Source organism: Acanthisitta chloris, unplaced genomic scaffold, assembly GCF_000695815.1.
Source record: "Acanthisitta chloris isolate BGI_N310 unplaced genomic scaffold, ASM69581v1 scaffold11230, whole genome shotgun sequence".
In the NCBI taxonomy this organism is placed as follows: Eukaryota; Metazoa; Chordata; class Aves; order Passeriformes; family Acanthisittidae; genus Acanthisitta; species Acanthisitta chloris.
The window spans coordinates 39,271-58,504 of NW_008653389.1; the positions used below are offsets into that span (position 1 = coordinate 39,271).

General features: G+C 43.4%; 1 protein-coding gene across 3 annotated transcripts in view; it reads left to right on the plus strand.

Annotated features, from left to right (window-relative positions):
* The window catches only part of CTNNA1 (catenin (cadherin-associated protein), alpha 1, 102kDa), a 102,503-nt gene that overhangs the window by 22,411 nt on the left and 60,858 nt on the right, over positions 1-19,234 (plus strand). Inside the window, exons 8-9 of one of the 3 annotated variants that reach the window (XM_009080773.1) lie at positions 16,384-16,403; positions 17,859-17,867. The exons of the other annotated variants lie outside the window; for them this stretch is intronic. Coding sequence (XP_009079021.1) covers positions 16,384-16,403; positions 17,859-17,867 — 29 coding nt within the window. The remainder of the gene's footprint in view (positions 1-16,383; positions 16,404-17,858; positions 17,868-19,234) is intronic. 3 annotated transcript variants of the gene reach the window in all.

Below are 19,234 nucleotides of genomic sequence, written 5' to 3' on the forward strand. Positions count from 1 at the left end.
ACCTGTCTTGTACAGCAGAACTCACCCTTGCAGCCTTTCCGTGCTTTGCAGTGTTTTTGTTGTAGACTCTTAATATATGTAAAGAAGGCAGGTTGCTGCCCTCAGTTACAGTGCTCACTGCAACCATGTGTGCAGCAGAACTGAATGCTAATGCTGTGTCTAAGCGTGAGAATTGAGTCCTGTGGTTACCTTGAGTGGCAGTGAAAGCTCCCAGCCTACCTGATCCCTCCTTGCCTCCCTCACCTCTTTAGGTCTGTACTGGTGAAACAGCTGTTTGTTCCTTTCTTGTTAAACATATGTCCATCTCAATGTTAACACATCTAATCTGATATTACATTATAAGTCTGGACCTTTCTAATGTTGATGAAATAATAATAAAGATAATGGAAGGAAGACCTGAAGCAATATGTACACACTTGTTTGTGATGTGGTGGTTGGCATTTAGTAGTGTTTTACTTTTGTTGAACTATGATTACATAAATATGCTCTAATGCTATGCATGGATTCTGCTTTAACATTCTGTGGTTTATGACTTAATTCATTTGAATTCTACTGTTTTGTAGGAAATATTTGATTTTTATCTACCCCTAATGAAGCTCCATTTGGTGATACTTGAGTCGTCTCTCAAAGTCAGAATTGAGGAGTATGGATGGAATGAAGCATGTAAATTTGCACAGTGACTGCTGATCTGTGGATAAACAGGCTTTTAGCCTCCAGCAGGATCATGCTCTTAGTGTGCAGAAGTATTACACACACAACTGGGCTTTTGAATTTCTCTTGTTGGAGGAAAGGGATGATGTAATGATTACAAAGCTGGAATACCACAGTTCTTGTATTGCGACAGAACACTTGTATCTCAAGTCCTGCCTTCCCTTTTCTCTTTTGCCTTGATCTAATGCAAACTCTGGATTAAGTTCCTGTCCTGAGATGATGAGGACAGTCACTGTCCATGTACACATGTGGCTGTCTGGTATCACCTGTATCCTCCCCAGTTCTCATATGCAAAACCTATTGTGCTCTAGCTTGTGGTTTATTTTTGGGTTTTTTTTGTACTCTCCAGTATCTCTTCATCTTTTTTACAGATCTTGTTGCAAGCATTCGAGGTCTTGATGAAAAAACAGGCACTCTGGTCTGGATCTGATGTTTATTACCTATCTGCTCTTGCTTAAACTGTTTCATCCTGTGTGAGAAAGCTGATGTTCTCTAATGCTCATAATGTGTCCTGGAGCTTTAGACCTACTTTGTCCCAGAAAGTCAACAGAATCAATACAGAATAATTAGCATTTGCAGCATATCCGAGTAGTGGCAGCCCTCTGGAATTTCAATAGAGGCAGAAGAGTGACTTAATCTTTCTCATATCTGAAGGAAGGATGAGGGTTAAGCTGTGTCTTGGAAAACTGTTGAAATTGAGTAGAGAACTTAGACTTCCTTCTGGCCTGCACAGAAATGTGTTCCTTTAGCAGGAGGCACAGGAGTTAGAGGGGAAACAGCAGAGGCAGCTTGTGTATGCCAGGGTTAAACCCCCTCTGCTCAAGCTCAGTGAAAACACTAACTTCATGATTGGAGACTCAAAAATTATTCTTGCTGAACAGGCATTCTAGAAGAGTGGTTTCTTTACATAACAGCAGCCTCATAAGATGTCCAGGCCAGGAGCTGCCTGGCAAAGGTGAGCTAAAAGATGCATTTTTCTCAGTGCCAATTAAAAGAAGTTTTCCCTTGGCATCAGGCCACGGGGGAAAACCAGGGCATGTGCAAAATCAGCAGCAGGCAGTGAAGAAGCTAACTCCGATAGTTCTGAGCTCACTTGCACAAATACCTGTGCCATTCACAAACAGAAGGTGTTTTTCTTCAGCACCTGTGTCAGATTGAACACAAATATGCGATGTGCAGCCTCTCATGGATTATTGACTCGCATTGTATGCGTGTTGACCTGTGACTGTCAGCAAACAAACCTCTTGCCATTCATTGGGTGCTCTACTGCTGCCATATGTGGCCAGAAAAGAAATGTTTCTCGACTCAGAATCATTTAAAATGTGCCCGAGGTGCTGTCATCTGTGGTTTGCTGAATATGATAACTTGAATTGACGTTATCAGTTACTTTATGAAACCTCCAGAAAGATCTGGGGAAATGAAGCTTGGTAGCCTTAACGTAAAAAAAAGGCTTTGAAAACAGAAGGTTCTTGGGTTGGAAACTGTTAAACTTTGTAGGTATGGTGTCTTGAGAGAAATACCTCTGTGGGGCACAGGAAACATGGGTGACGTGGGAGTGTGCTGCATGAGGAACAGTCCTGAGGGTGCAGACAAGTCAATCTGGGTGCTCGTGCACCGGGAACCAGCTCTGCAAAGCTGAGGTGCACAGGCAGCAGGCAGGTGGCCTTGGTGGGATTTGCTGGCCCCCCAGCCCTTTCTGCTGCTTTTCTAGCTTGCCTTTCATTTTCTGAGAGAATTTATTTTTGCCTTGTATTTTAAAGATGGATTCCTTTTTAAAAAACCCAACATATCTTTTGTTGCCTTTGGTTGAATTTTGGACTCAGGTTCCTGGGTACAAGTGAGGCAGGCACCTTTTTTTCCCCCGTTCTTTTTTAGTACAATGACAGGTGAAGCTTTGTCCATGAGGCTGCACATAGGGACAGTTTGGGGGAGTGTGGGGGCACTGACTATCCTAAACTATTCAAGACTTCTGATACTGTTAAATTTCTTTTTATATTGTCTTGATATGAGTATGGTTGCATAATTTCTCTCAAAATAAGAATAAGAATACACACAGAAATATCAAGGAATGCTGGAGATCCTGAGGTATTTTCCAGAAATTTTTTCAAGACATCCATCTCATCATGTTGCCGCGATTGAGAGACGGGATGTGGCGTGGTGGAAGCAAGATGTCGGTTTATTAGGCTGTTGTGTACAAACTTACACTAATTTCTGCTAAGCATGTCTTACACTGATTGGCTACAAAAGACAAAGCGGGTACATTGGGCACATATTCTTTGGTTAGTACGGGAAAACAGCTTATGGTTAAACACCTTTTGTTCCTTAGCAATAACTCTTCTTAATAAAACAGTTAGTTCCTTCGTTATCTCCCTTGCTCATTCCTTTCTCTGCACCAGCAGCTTGACCTTGTGGCCGTTGCCAACACAGCCACATACTTATGTTACCTTTCCCAAGGTTTATGGCCAAACAGCTCCAGCACACCCCTGTCCACCAGCTGGGCCACACTGGGGGCCCTGCTGAGGGGAGCTAGCTCTCGACCCACGTCATGTGCTTGAGACTTTCACTGTAGTTTGAAGTTTATTTTCTGCTATTAAGTTACGACCTGCAATATTGGTATATGATGCTTTTAAGAAATCTTGTTTCCTGAGTAGGAAGGTAACCCCGGGACTTGTTTGTAGCACAGACAGTTTGTCCTGTACCTTATGTTGGAAGGTCTTGTTGGGTATTTTTCCTTTCAGGCTTCCCAGCAGCTGAATTGCAACTGTGAATAGCAGTGGTGGCCCAAGTCAGATACCTCTGTTTACGTGCTCTCCCCATGTTTTTTAACCCAATACTGTGCATTGCTTTTGAGTGTGCATTAACTTTATTCAAAACGTCTTGCCTAAACCCTAGAATTAATGCAATTGATTCTGCTTGTTTAAATGTTGAGCAACTGGCTGTGTGATACTGCCCAGGTGGCTTCTGTGGCTTGAGTTTCATTTCCCACTTTTCAAAGGGTTCATGTGTGTATCCCTCCACTTCACACTCAGCTGCTTGGACAGTGTAGGGGGAAATGTGTAACATGGGGGGTGGCTTGCTCTTCCCTGCCCTGCTTTTGAACTGCTCCTTTGAGGACTGTCTTTGTTGAGTCATTTTGGGGGAAGAAGGTGACTTGAGAGCTCTGATGTCAAGTACAAAATAGGACTGCAGCTATATCAGTTGATACTGTTCCCCTTTAATGCCAAATTGTGAATTTCCTTAGAGGCAGAATGAGGTTTTGGGCATCTCTCCAGAAGTTAAAGAATTCCAATTCTAGAGGCCACTGGACTGAAAAAAGCCAAGAAAACAAGAAGTTAATGCAGAAATAAGTGAAAAGAAGGGGAAAGCCCTTCTGCCTTGTACCTGAGCAGTTGACCCCTTTGGAGCTAACAGCCGACAAGATGGGCACGTGTCTCCCTGTGGGATTTTTTTTAATTGAGGAAGGCAGGGTCTTCAAATAAATACAGGGGTTGATGTTCTTGGGTTGTGAGAGTGGGTTTGCAGGCCTGGCCCTCTGGTAACCGCACGTAAGATTGCTGCCCAGGCTCACCTGGGTAGCTCATCTCCCACTGCTCTCAGAGACAGTTTTGCCTGACCCTGAGAGGCTGTTCCGGCTGTGGGACTCCACTGTGGGAGCTGCAGCTACAAGTGAGCAGGCCTGGTGAGCAATGTGTTTGTAGAGAAGAAGGTGGTAATTGAGAAGCAAATCTTGTCCTCATACTCCCCGATACGCTCTCATGAAGGTTTATTCTCAAGGGGTGTAAAACTGGCTTTTTGGTGACAGGTGCTGAATTCTCCAAACTTCCTCTAAATTTTTATCCCCAGTCAGTTTTGTAGTGCTGTGGAAATTATGGGTACCCTCAGCTGGACTTGAGGAAGTTTGTCTGAAAGAGCAGGACTACATCAAGTACACAGGGTACTTATATTCCCTGAGAGTATTCCTCATGTTCTTTCCACTCTATGTGTTTTGTCAACTTGCTCTGTGACTTTGGTTGTATTACTCACTTCTGGAGCAGTGCCTGTGTAAAGGGAAGGGTGCTTTCAGAGGTAGACTGCAGGGAAGTGTATATTCAGTTACAGCTTCTTTCTGCTGTAAAACTGAATTTAACCAGCTGGGTTTTTTAGATTACTATCAGTTTAAGTACCTTCACTTTCCCTGTTTTTCTGTGCCAGATTTTGCAGTTCTGTGTATTAATTCTGTTTGTTTTGAGGAGTTGTTACTTTATCATCTATCTAATGCTAATTTCAATCTATCAATAGATTTCTTTACAAGCAGAGGCTGATACAATAAAAATGTGAAATGCCTCTGCATTCCACAGCTTCCTTTCCTTTTCCTGAGTGCTTAAGTGATGCCACCTTCCCGCTCTACCTCAGATGTGCTGATTGTTCCTAAATGGCTTATTTCCTGTGACATTCATTTTCTTTTGAAGAAGGGCAGTCACTGCATATGAGTCAGGCTTCTCGTGGAATTTTAAATACTTGTAATGCATTCTTATTATCTGCAAGGCTGCCTGGCTAATTAGTTAGCTTAGTAAATAATGGCTTGGTGGTGCCTCTGTAAGAAATGAAGTTATGCATGCCATTTCTTTGGTGCTTTTGAGTCCTGCACAGTGCCCCAGTGAGCCACTTGGGATAAATGTTGTTGACATGGATGAGATTGCTGGCTTGCTTTAAGTGCACTCGGTGGCATCACCCTCCTGGTCAGCAGGGATTGTCTGGTTTCAAGCCATCTTGTCCTCTGTGGAGGCAAGTGAAGTTACCAAGGTGTTTGACCTGCACTGTTACATCCAGCTCTGGGGTCCCCAGCACAGGAGGGACATGGACCTATTGGAGTCAGTCCAGAGGAGGTACCAAGGTGATTAGAGGGATATGGAGCACCTCTGCTGTGAGGACAGGCTGAGAGAATTGGGATTGTTCAGCCTGGAGAAGAGAAGGCTTTGGGGTGACCTAATTGTGGCCTTCCAGTGCGTGAAGGAGCTACAAGAAAGATGAAGAAAGGCTATTTATAAGGCCCTGGAGTGCCAGGACAAGGGGGAATGGTTTCCCATTGCCAGAGGGCAGGGTCAGATGGGATATTGGAAAGAAATTCTTCCCTGTGAGGGTGATGAGATACTGACACAGGTTGCCCAGAGAAGCTGTGGCTGCTCCATCGCTGGAAGTGTTCCGGGCCAGGTTGGATGGGATTGGAGCAACCTGGGCTAGTGGAAGGTGTCCCTGCCCATGGCAGGGAGATGCTGTTTTGCCAGAATTTTTTTCTCTTTTAATGCACAAAAGGAAAAATGGTTGGATGCCCCATCCCTGGAAGTGTTCAAAATACCAGGTTGGATGGGGCTTGGAACAACCTGGGCTAGTGGAAGTTGTCCCTGCCCATGTCCGGGGGTGGAATGAGATGATCTTCGAGGTCCCTTCCAATCCAAACCATTCTGTGGTGGAGAGGAGATACTGCTGCATGATGAGGCTTGAGGTTAATCTCTACTCGACAGTTAATCAGCTTTTGATGCTGTTTCTGGTTTTTAATGCCAATTGCTTCCTGTCAGAGGCAACTTCATACCTAGTTTTTTTGATGCTGTACTGCAGGTTAAAGTTGCTGAATCTCTTTCTACAGGAAATACTTAAAAATCTGTCACAAACTAAAGCTATTTATATTTCTAATAATGAATAAAGGATAAATTAATTCTAGCTTTGAGTGTCTTGTGACTGTATGGGTAGGATTGTTTTATTATCTGTTTCTCCAAGTTGTCTTGCCAGGAGTGAGGTGGCTTTATTCCCAGATTTATAATGCATTATCTTCCTCTTGGAAAGGGCATATGCTGTCTTGGCTCACTCTTTTTAATTTGAGTTTTGCAGTGGTCTGTGTTGTTCCAATTTTAGTTGTTCTATTTCTAAAGCCTTTCACACACATGTAAAATATGATAAAAACTACAATATCTCAAGGCTTTTACTGCAGATGTAAACTTCAGCCTTCTTTTCATGTTTCTGGATATATCTATTACTTCATGTAATTTGCAAAGGAAAAACTAGAGATATTCTTTAGATAAGGTAACTAATGAGCATCAAAAAGAAGAGTCAGGCCTGTAAAGGCAGCTCTGGTAGCAGATTGCTCACCAGTCCCAGCAGCTCTGGTGGCTCCCTCAGAAGCAGTTTGTCCCTCTGATTTGGTATTCTGAGATGTTTCCCCATCCATCCTGTTTCTCCCATCTTCCCAGCCAAGCTGAAAGTGAGATGAATTGACCTGTAGCCAAGCTTAACTAGTCGTCATTCAGCAGAATCGCTTAGGAGGAAACAGCTGTATTGACAAGAAATACAGTGCTGCCTTCCTTGAGCTCCTGGTTTTCACTCAGAGCAGCCTGGATCAGGCATCACCTGGCTGCACAGCACTCAGGGGATCCAGCATAGTTTTGCCCTGGGTACTGCATGAAGAAACTGTAGATTTAAAATGGAGCTTTTATCAACAGTCCCGATGCACCTCTTGGGCCTGTGGGGCTGTCCTGCTGCGTTTCCACTGCGGGTTTTCTGCTCCCTGCTGGGCTTGGGTGGGAGCTGGGGCTGGGAGCTGTAGCCCGGGATGGCCCCAGAGGAGACAGCTGCCCAGCCAACCCTCTGCAGGCAGAGGCAGCTGCAGCAGCACAGCCTGGCTCGGGGTGCCGGAGTCTGAACCCCAACGCTGCACATACCTGCACCTCGCAGGGGAGGAATGAGTACAGACTTGCAAACTCCAGGAGGAATAGAATGCCAAACCCACTGCAAACTGCCCTCTTCACGCCTGGAGTTGTGTAAAACAGAGCCAAGATGCTCTTTTGCCTCCCATCTATTGCCTAGGTGTGAACTGCCATCCCATGGGGGAGTGTGCTGCTCGGAGAGTGAGTGGGCCCCGGTGTGCCAGGTGCAGGGCAAAGCCCTCAGCCTGGCCCTGAGCTCACCTGAAAATCATGTTCAGGGTAATAAGAAATATGATCCTCTTCCATTTTTGCAGAAGGTTTCGGGTATGCTGTGTTAATGCTGCGTCCAGGTCAGGCTTGTAGAGTCCCAGTGTTGCCCCTGCATCATGATACAATGGAAACTGGGGAAACTCGGCTGAATGAAAACTCAGATTTAGTAAATAATGTATTATTGCCAATTTGAGTTTTCTTTTGAGCTCTTGAGGAAAAGGTGTATGTTGTTGCAGGATTGCTTTCTTGCCATCCTGGAGCTTTCCTGCCATTACTTATCTGAACGAATAAATATTTTTGCTTCAATGCTGAAAATATATTGCAGAGGTGTAGAACCGTTGTACTGTTTATCATAAAACCTATGCTATTAACTTCTTTCAGATATAAGAATAAGCCTTCAGAGAACACTGGTAGCTCTGTTACCTGGTAGTGGTACAAAAGTAGTAGAAAATGTTTAAGAATCGGTTGTTTTTCAGACCTGACAAACATCTGTCTTCTTCCCTTCCCTTCTTTCCCCCACATTGCAGGCGCACATAATAGTCAAAAAAAATTACTTTCTGCTATTGCAATAACACTTTTTTTCCCCTCAAGAAATAATATACTGATAGCACTGGACAGTAATTTAAAAGGCTTGATTTCACCGTCACTTAAAAGGGGAGTTGCTCAGTTACTGCTGCCTGTGAAGATACTAGAATTAAACTGCTCATTCCCCCTGCAGCACAAGGGGGTGGGTGGATGGATATACAGGTACTTTAGTAACTGTGTTTCTGCATGGACTGGGGATGACATTTGTCACTTCATATGGTTGAAATTCATAGAATCATGGGCTGGTTTGGGTTGGAAGGGCTTACAGCTCATGCAGTTCCACTCCCTGCCCTGGGCAGGGACATCTTCCCCTAGCCCAGGTTGCTCCAAGCCCCATCCAGCCTGGCCTGGAACACTCCAGGGGATGGGGCAGCTACAGCTGGTTGTTCTTAAGATGTGATTCTTAGAAACCAGTCCCAGTGTTTTCTGCTCCTCCCAGCATTGCCCTGGACTGGGAATTCCAGAACAAGTTACAGGGATTGGGAATTTGTTTTAGCCTGGAACAGTCCTGAAGCTTTTGATCAGCTGCCATTAAAGTAAAGAGATGTTGTGAAATTTGGAGGAAGACTAACCTGCATGTTCTCCTGACTTTCATTTTTCACTAGGGAGCAGTCTACAAGGCTGAAAGTTGCAAATTCTAAGTCTCACATGTGGAAATAAAAATTTTGGAGGTTTTTTAATATTAGTGAAGCAGTTGGAAATATGTTACTAACCTGAAATGCTTGGTTTAAAGGCAGTGGAATGTTTTTGGTAACTGGTAAAACAGGCCTTTCCTGATTCTAACTGCATTGCATAAGAAAGGAAATAACCACACGGCTTGTCAAAGTAGAAATCAGGCTGTATACTGGCCTTGGTAGAAGCTGTTTAATAATCACAAAGAAGTCCTATTTTTTGCTCAGAATGGGTGTGGTTTTGTTTATTGTTTTTCCTGGCTCAGCTTACTGAAACCTGTTCATGCTCTTCATCATATTTATCACCTGTGTCTGTGAACAATCCGCATCAAGTATGCAGACTTGTCATTTAGTCCTGATCCTGTCAGTAGTTAAAACATTTCTCTTGCATAAGCACATGTAGCAAACAGTATTGACTAATTATAAAAAAAACCCCACTTCTGGAAGTTTTTCTCCTCCACAAATGAACTTACCCATTACTGTGGTTTTTTGAGATTTACTTTTGATTTTTAAATAGCAATTTCGGTTAGTTCCCCAGGCTCACTGGTTGCACGTATTTCGTATTGTGACACAGTAAATCCACCTGAAACATATCTATTTTGTGTCTTTATATATATATTTAATAGCATATGGGTGCATAATGAATGTTTTAGAGGAATAGGGTGGTTGGTTTGGTTGGTTATTTGCATAACTTCATCATTTTGGAGTGGTTTCCTCGTATTTTCGTGGGCCCCAGTGGGTGTCTGGTGGCCAGGCAGGACAGACTGAGGGTTGTTAGCGGCTCAGCACAAGCTGCAGTCAGAGGAGTGGCAGTGAACACTGTGCTGCAGTGGAGCTAGGTTTGCATAAACAGTTGAAATTGTTGTTTAAAGGTGATGATCACTTACTAATTTGCCTGATGAAGACTACTATTGTTGAATAAATAAACAGTAAAAGTAGGTGTTAGAAAGTTCCTCTTTTGATGATGCAGCTTTACTGGGGCATATTCAAATGATGGAGTGCCCACTAAGAAGAGCCAAGCCGTCTGCAGACTAGAAGCATCAGCTCATTTGAATGTGGTATAAACCTTTTTCATGTGATTCTGGACACTCTAGCTGGCATGCTTTGTCAAGTTAATTGTTGTCCACAGACAGTTGTAGGTATGAAGGGGCAATTTCCCTGTAATTTATCAGTGGGGTGCACTGGAGCTTTCTCCACTTCGTCAGTACTTCCATTTGTCCGGTGTGTTTTACACTGCTGTCAGACAGCTCTTAGTCATGGGAGGGTCCTGGAGAGGCTTGAACTGCTTTAGAGAAGGGTGCTGAGCACTCCACATCCCACCTGTCCTGACACTGCTGCTGTGTGTACGGGAACCTTGCCCCGTGTCAGGTGGTGGCTGCTGTCCTGGTCCCTGCTGGGAGGTGACAGCTCCACAAGCATGGGGGCAGGAGCTTTGGATTCATTCCATAAACAACTCTTGGAGTTGGGACAAAGTGGTGGTTCACTCCAAGGTTCAGTTACATGGCTGACAAATCTGAAACTTGGAGTGGAAGAGGCACTGCATCTTGTTCAGCAGTTCCCAGCACTGAAGATACTTTGGAGTGGTCTGTAAATACCCAAAATGCCTTAGCCCTGATGTCATTGGGATGTTATGCAGTGGGCTCTGTGGGTGTTTAATTAGTTTAATTATGGACAGCAGATGTCCCTCATCCAAAGGACTGACATATTTTAGCTGGCCTGGAGGTTTGCTTTCCACGCACTGGCAGGGAGTAACACCTCGCAAGAGCTCATCACACCTGGGACATTAGAGCAGTGCTACTTTGCAGTTTCAGGTTCCCTGTCACTACAGACTCTTGGAACTTGTCAGAGGTACCTTATTTTTGTTCCACTCAGGAGCTTAGTGTAACATTAGAGATGTAGTACCTGCCAAAGCTTACTGTATTTTCTTTGTAGCTCAATCTAATCAGACGTCTAACCTTAGCCTTTTTGGAAGTTTCTGGATGCTAATTGCGGGCAAAAGTCATCTGTCATGTAGTCACAGCTCTCTTATTTCCAATCTCCACAGCTGTTGTGGTGTTAATAGAGGTCCCAGAGCCAAGCTGGTTGTCCATAGAGATGGTTTTCTCTTCCTGCCTGCCCTGTGGCTGTGAAATTCTTGAAGACCTGGATCCTGAAGATGCACACTTGATATCCACAGAGCTTCTAGCTGTCATTAGGGGTTACCCAGCCTGTGCACCTGTCAGCCTTGCAGTGGTGTGCTGCTCCCCTGGTGCTGAGCTAGGTGTCTGTCCTACCTGGAAGCAGCAACACAGCTATTTCCTGTCTTCAGGACTATGGAAAGCTTGAGGAGGAATTCTTTAGCCTTTGAATTACTCAACCAGAATTTCAAGCAGATGTTGCTATTTGGGGATAGCATGCTTCAGGGCTGGATGCAATCAATCAGTAGTTCCATAGCTTTACTGACGCATGTGGTCTTTTCCTGAGGACAACATAGGTGATGCTTTAACATCTCCTGTTCTTTAAGTTAGAGGTATGTGGTTAGACCTGGGGGCTTGCAGAATGGCCTGCTGTGGGGTTTTCCCAATGCAGTGGTTTGTTCCTGGCTCACATCCTTTGATAGGTGTGTGCTGAGGATGTTCAGAGTGACTCCCTTTGGGATCCAGGGGCTGCTCGGGTAGCTACAATTTGTCTTACTCATAGAATCATAGTATGTTAAGGGGTTGGAAAGGACCTTGAAGATCATCTAGTCCCAACCCCCTGCCCTGGGCAGGGACACCTCCCACCAGAGCAGGTTGCTCAAGGCTTTAGCCAACCTGGCACTGAGCACTGCCAGGGTCGGGGCAGCCACAGCCTCCCTGGGCAACCTGGGACGGGACAGTGTCACCCTCACAGCAAAAACGTCTGCCTAATATCCAATCTAAAATTCCCCTCTTTCAGTTTATACCCATTACTCCTCGTCACCTCACAACTGAGGTTGTTAACAATGCTTCTGAGAGTGACTGCAGTACAGGGGAATGGCAGTTTCCCCCTGTTAAGTGTTGTGTGCTGCCTTTAGTGATGGAAACTGCCTTGTAGTCTGTGTCCCTGCCCCCTTTCCCATGTTCTCATGCCTAACAGACTGTCATTATTAGCTTTACTAAGAGCTCTATTAATTTTACAGTTTTTTTCTCTAAAAGATTTAAAACTTAAAAGCGGTATCAAGGTTGGAGCAATCCATTTGAGGGCAGAAATTGATAGTCTCAACTAACAGCACATGGCTTTTGCAGCAGAGGTTCTGGATAGATGATGGATTATTTAGGAGTTAGTAGGAAAGAGAGCAAATGCATCCTAATAGGAATTCTTGCTGTAGGGTGGAGCTGAATTTCACACCAACACTCTTCTCATTATTTTTAGCTCTTTGCAAGCAATACGTAAAACTAGTTTTTTCAGCAAGCTTTTCTGAGTATTTTGTATACCTCATAAAGGCTATTTCAAGAATTTCTGTGGCTACACAGTTGAGAGGTATCTTGGAAGGACCTTTCTACTTGAAATGCATTGCCTGTATCCAGTGTTGTCTTTAATCTCATGCGGTCTCGCAAAACCCATTCTACCTATTAAATATGCAGTAAAGCTGTTCTGTTTGGTAGGAAATTTTATGTTTAAACAGCAGAAGTCCTCATTGCTCCTGTATTTTAAGATTAAAAATTCAGCTGTAACACTACCTTCAGATTCAGAGCCATTAGAACGGATTTTTCAGATTTATTCTCCTGATTACAATACAGAAAATTAATTGCTTTTGACTGTAAAGAATTATGACTCATTCATTATTTAAGAACCTTCTTGATGGATGAACCTTTTCTACATCAAGATTTCTCATGAAATACGACTGGTTTTTTAACTGGTATAAAGCATACTGCACCTATGTAAACCAATGTCTGCACTCTCACCCTTTGGTGGGAAAGAAAACCAGCACCTCCTCTGTGTCTAGTTTGCTTGAGTATTCAACATACAAGCAGTAGAGACTGCTGGGAGAAAATGGGTAAGTTACTTCAGTGGCATTTGGTTTTATGAAAGAAGGATCGATTACTTCCTTTAAACATCCTGGTAGTAGAGAATACCCTTGAGTTTGGTGTGTCTGTGTATTGGAAGTGTTTGTGTCATACTGGGTAGAAGAGCTTGGATTTGACTCAGGGTATGCTCCCCTCTGGCCATGGTTCAGCTTCTAGCTCCTGGTTCTTATGCTTCCAGTTAAGAAGGTCTCAAATGATTTTTGTGTCTTTAACTCTTTGGTCCTGTCCTTGTAGCAGACATAGTCAGAAGAAGAAGTCACATTGTAGGTCTAGGTAATTAAAACCAGCTGAAGAGCTGAAATTGGGATTTGTTTACCTGTCAGCCCAGAAAGGTTTGCTCACTTCCTTAAGAAGCCGAACTGCTGTAGTTGTGCATCACAGAAATAAGCATAAAATTTCCTTAATGAGACAGTTGTAATTTTTTGGTTGCATAGAATTACTGAATGGTTTGGGTGGGAAGGGGCCTTTAAAGGCTCTCTAGTCCAGACCCCTGCAATAAGTAGGAACAGCTTCAACTAGGCCACCTTGCCCAAAGCCCCACTGAACCTGGCCTTCGTTTCTAGGGAAAGGCCATCCACCCCACCTCTGGGCAACCTGTGCCAGTGCCTCGCACCCTCACTGTAAAAAATTTACTCCAAAGTAAGACCTAGAGCATGTGGATCATGTTGTCAAATATGGCAGATAAAGCTTTAACTCATTGTAGTACAATTTTTTCCTAATGTCTTCATGGTAATGAAATTGTTGGTTAGCTAACAATGATTCTATAAGGCTTTATTCCTTAAGAGCAAATTACAGTCAATATTGCCATCAGGGTTTTGTGGTCGGTCCTGTCCCTTAGCCTAGACACTTGCCTGGACACTCACTCACCAGAGGAGACAGTCAGGATTTCCTAGCTGTGCTGGAGTTTTCAGTTTATCTGTGCAGTCCTCTCCAGTCAGATTCTTGAGTCTCATTTTTTTTGCAGGTGTTTTAACAGAGCCTGCATTTAAAAGTAAGTTTCCAGTGATGCTGACATTTCTCGTTCCTAATTGAACTTAAAGGTTTTGCATAATGTATTCAGAATACTGGCTTTTCTCTTAGGTGTCTTACCTGTGCTTGTGAGAACAACTGGTTTGGCAGGTGAGAGATGCTTTTTCTTGTAAAATTAGTCTCTGAGAATTTAAGAAAATAGATATATCATGTGCTGCTTTGAAGTATTTGAAGGATTTGAGAGGCAGTTTGCCAACTGACATTTAAAACCCTAGAGAACTTGTTACAGCCAAACCTTTTGAAAAAAAAAAATGCAGCTAAGGCTTAGTTACTAAAATGATTTTAGCTGGCAGTTCAGTGCATGTAATCATCCTGGAATGTTCTGAAACTTGTTCTTTTGTTCAGCTCTTGTATCAAGGCTTTTGGGTTGTGTCCGTGAACTCGCCGCTTCTCCAAATCAGAAATCCTGCCCACGCTCTTGAGGAGCCGTGGCTCTGAATGCTGTGTTCACTGTGGTAACCTGGAGAAAGAGCATTTCTTGCACAGGGAACGTATTTCTGACACTGTCTGGATGGCTGTGATTCAGAGCTGAACGGATGTCGTGCTAGTTTTGACATCTATAAACCATACAGACTGGTGGTCCTTGCTGAGTTGTTGGCAAGGTGGTCCTGTTGGGAATGCCACACTCCTGGCTGGCACCATCACCAAAAGGTGGTCGTGACTCAAGGGGAGCAGCCAGGGTTAGAGCCAGGGCTCAGCGGGTCGTGCCGGGGCTCACACCAGCACACTGCAGAGGCTGCTGCTGCTGCACTCTTCCTGATGCAGGTACTCGGGTTCAGTCTCAAGGGCCAGGAGTTTAGCTTTGCTTTGCTTTTCACTCTAATCTTGATTATTCAGACAGTTTTTGCTGGTCAGGAGACATCTTACTTGTGAAGAACCTGTACAGCCCACCTCACGAGAGAAGGTGCTGGATTTGGTGTGATTCTGGCAAGTGGCCCGGCCCAAACCTGCCTTGCTTGGGATAGTGGGTGTAGACTGGGCTTTGCATATTGTGAAATAGGGATCTTTTGACACCTCTGCTTGAAAAGGGAGGAAGAAAGAAGCAAATTCAGTTTTACAGTATACACAGTTTTAATAACAAAATGTTTCTGTACACTGCACTTGTTTTACTCCATCACTCACACCCCCTGCCACCAGAAGTTGGCTCTTTAAACATAATTGAAACACAGTGCATCTGGGACTCTCTGCAATCTCAGGTTGCTAAGCTGGTAGAATAGTTCACTTACTAGTGTTTTCATTTGTAAAACGAAAAATGGAGTAGGGTTTGTTTGGCTTTTAACAAAGGAGTGTTTGAAGGATGGCAGGGGTAGCTTCTCAGTGCTTACACAGAGGTGTACAACCTGCATGATGTTTTACCCCATCTAAGACTTGATTATACCCCTCAAAGCTTTTGTTACCTTTCCCTAGGTACCTCTCAAAAGGATTTTACACAGGAGGTGAAATGCTGAATTTCCAGCTCACTCTGAAATGATCTTTGAGCATCCTGCTAACATGGTGTCTTAAAAAGCAAAGCCCAGCACCATTTTTAGCATCTGGGACATTTTGCAGTGGAGGAGGGTGTGGGGAGGGACGACCTGCTGCCTTTGATTTTTTGTAGTTTCCTTGCTTGTTCCTTTTTTGGGGGAGGAGAATTACAGTATCCCACTCTGAACTTTTTAAATTTTTATGTAAAACTTCATAAGAAAGATGAAATTCAGCTTCTGGGTAAATTTCATATATGTCTGAACAGATGGATTTTGATAGCTACACAGATCACAAAATTAAATCAACTTTATTTTCATTAAATTAGTACAGAAATTAACTTAGACACATTAAAAATAAGTGTGTAGTGCAGATTTGTGTTTTAAAGCTACTGGATGCTTCTGATTTTACATGTAAGCAATAGGCCACTGTTGTCTAAGGGGGGAAATGGGACAGAAGCTTGGATTTGCACGCAGGCTGGTCGCTGAAAAATGGGATAATTTCTGCTTGGGAGAGAAGCAAACAAAACCAAACACTCTTAGAGAGGCATTCGTTATGTTCCCCTCTGATAGGGAATGGGAGCTCAGTGCAGAGGAACACTTCAGCCGGAGACTAAGCACGAACCCATTTTACCCTTCATCGAGTAATTTTTAGTTGTGTGCATTTAAACACTGATCTACTCAGAGCGACTAACTGAGAGCATTAATTCAGCTCTGGTCCAGGTTGATGACTCAAAAACTGGGCTTGTGCTGCTAAGTTTGAATTTCACTGACGCAAGGGTGGGCAGTAGAGGCGAGGCTAGAGGAGGTCTTTGGATTGGACCAGGACCTCAAGAGCAGTGCAAGAAATTTCATTTCTAAAAGGCCCTGAACACTTGAGGCTGTGCCTAGAGGTATTGAAGCACCTGTAATACCATTTAGTATCTGTAGAAACCAAAGCTGTGCAACAGAGATGGTGTTTGGGGAGAGCAAGTTAACAAGCTCTTGTCATCAGCCAGTGTTCGTACTGAAGTAAGAATAATTTAAACCAAATCATCATGGTTCTCATTCCATAAACAAAATAAATCAGAAGCTGCCGGGTAGCACAATTATTACAATCCTCTCCTTGCCTGGAAGAGTCACAAGCAATTGTGAATGGAAGACAGTAAGTTTAAAATAAAAAATATTAACAGCCTCTGGCCATGTCCTTGTGCAGAGCAATGGCTCTGCCTGCCGTTCGCTGTCCCTCCGAAGGGAATTCAACTTGACTTCACTGCTAGTGTTTGACATTCTGCAAGTTTTATGATATCTGTTACCCTAAATGTAATGTTTGCAAAATTGCTTTGCTTATGCCTGGAACCTGGCAACAAATGGTTTTGGAAATGGCAGACATAAACCACGGCATTTGGGAGATTGACTGCATATTAGTGTGGAGTACAGAGGGGCAGAGTGAAAGAGAGCGGTGCCGTGCTTGGCTGTGGCTACTGGCCTCCTGCTCTGCTGTCTGCAAGCCAAGCACTGCAGGACCAGTGGAAACTGGGAATGCTGGTGGGGGAGAGAAGCTGAGTGCCTGGGTTGGTTTGCTTGGAAAGGCACTGGAACAGGGCTTTAATGCTTGGAAAATTGGTATGAGTGGCTGGAATGGAAAAGAGGGTTAAATCCAGCACTGCTGGAACATTTGTCTTTGCTCTTCTTGAGTATAATTAAAAGCTAATTAAAGATGAAGTGTGTTTTTGCACAGAGCTGGTCTGTTAGGAAATCACCTCCTGGGGAGGGAACCTCAGCACTTCATCAAGTGGCCGCTTCTTGTCCCCATGTGGAAGACTGACGTGGTACCCTTTGACTGTCTTACAGCAAGGGTTTCTGCTGGGCCTGGAGGGGAGAGGTAGGATTCCTTCTTTCTAATGCAGCTGAGGACATCAGAGTTCAGTGTTGATATCTGATGGGGGATGACAGTCCAGCCAGATTATTTGGCTGCCAGGGGAATTAATGAACTCAGTGATAACTTTGTCTCTGCTGATACCCTACAGCTGTATATGGAAATCATCCCCAAAGTGTCTGCTGCCCACTTCCCCAGCACGGGCCCTTGTGTTAGCTAACCTGAGGTAGGGGAGGTGCACAGGCAGGGTAGGTCCCTGCTGACAGTGCTGCACGCTCACCTGCCCCGGGCAGAGCATCAGCCTGGACCTAAGGGAAGAGCTGTGTGTGCTTACTCATGACAAGGAATGAAACAAGTCCTTCTACAAGCAGCTAAATACCCTTGGATACCAGTACAGGTTTGTTTTTCTCAGCTTAGGTCTGGCCTTCTGGCTCATGTGGGATTTGGTCATACAAAGTATTTACTCTTTGTCCACCTAGCCCACAGGATTTTCTGTAGTCAGTTAAAAGTAATAATTAATTTTCTAGAGTAGGCATAAATCAACTCATCATAGTATTAACAGTTACGAGAGTTCAAAGGTATCTCTATGGAAAACCATTAGGCTTCACTGAATCTGTAGTTTAATAGAAGAGAGTCACAGGAAGTAACCAAAATACTGGTTTTATAATAAGGGCACTGTATGTAAAATGATGCAAATTAATATCTTCAAAACCAGTAATTGAAAAACCTTTATGTAAAATATTAACAGAAGTCACTTATCTTGCTATATTTGCCTTAGACAAATTCATCTCACAAGAAAACATCAGACTGTTGTATAATTGCACCCTAAATAGCTCACTAAGTGGTAATACAGATAGAGAAAAGCAGAGTGAAATATCAATCAGATTTTTATGCAGTGGTTTGTCTGTTTCAGCGGTTTTCAGGATAGTTCAGTACATCACAATTAGCATACTGTAATTATGGATTTGGTCAAGGTATGGTAACACTGAAGAATTTCATTTCTTCATTGGGGTGTGCTGGTAATTGTTTGACACTGCAGCATTGGACACAACACATTTGTAGTTATACATACATGTATACATATATATATATATAAAATAATTCTCCATTCCTCTGGACCTTTCCACTTTGGTCAGAATGTTTATAATATTTGAGTAGTTGACTTAAAAATAATGTAATCCTTTGCAGCCCCCCCCCCCCCCCCCCCGTGGCATCTGAGTGCCACCATCACTGCATAGATCTGCAAATATTTACATAAAATTTCATAATAAATAGCAATATGGTGCTTCTGGCTAAAGAAACCGAATTACTCCTTAGAATGAGGTGCATGTGTGTATTTATATATGATTTTTAAAAAGTCATACTACTTTTGATTCTGTTCCCTATCAAGTAAAAAACAAAGTGTTTTTCAGTGAACTATTCTATAAACTAATTATATTATCCTAACTTATCAGAAGGAGGTTTTTTTTATCTTGAATTTTGGAAGAGGAGGACAAGTGAGAGCTTATATTACAGGGGCTAATTCTGTCTCCAGAGAAACCAGTGGAGTTAGTGCAAGAAAATAGCTTCCAGTCGAGAGGAAGCCTCAGATAGAGGGACAAAGAGAGGCTTCTTCCTTCCTTCCTTCCTTTCTTCCTTTCTTCTCCTTAACCTTGTCGTTGATATTTGCTTTTAATTAAGAAACCTGGCATTAAGGGTATTTACACATGAAAAGGTGTTGAAATGCTGTTTGTTCATAGTCATTAAGTAATTAGCCTGAATTCATGAAAAGCATCATCAAGTCAAACCAGGGAGCTGAGAAGTATTGGATATACTTAATATTTAGGATTGATCCCATTGTACTAAGGCTCCCTAAAATAGCTATGCTGCCAATTTGGGAGCACTCAGAGGGTCGTCCTGATTGTGTGCCTGGTGTGTGTGCCCATCCTGCCCAGGGGTGTGTGTG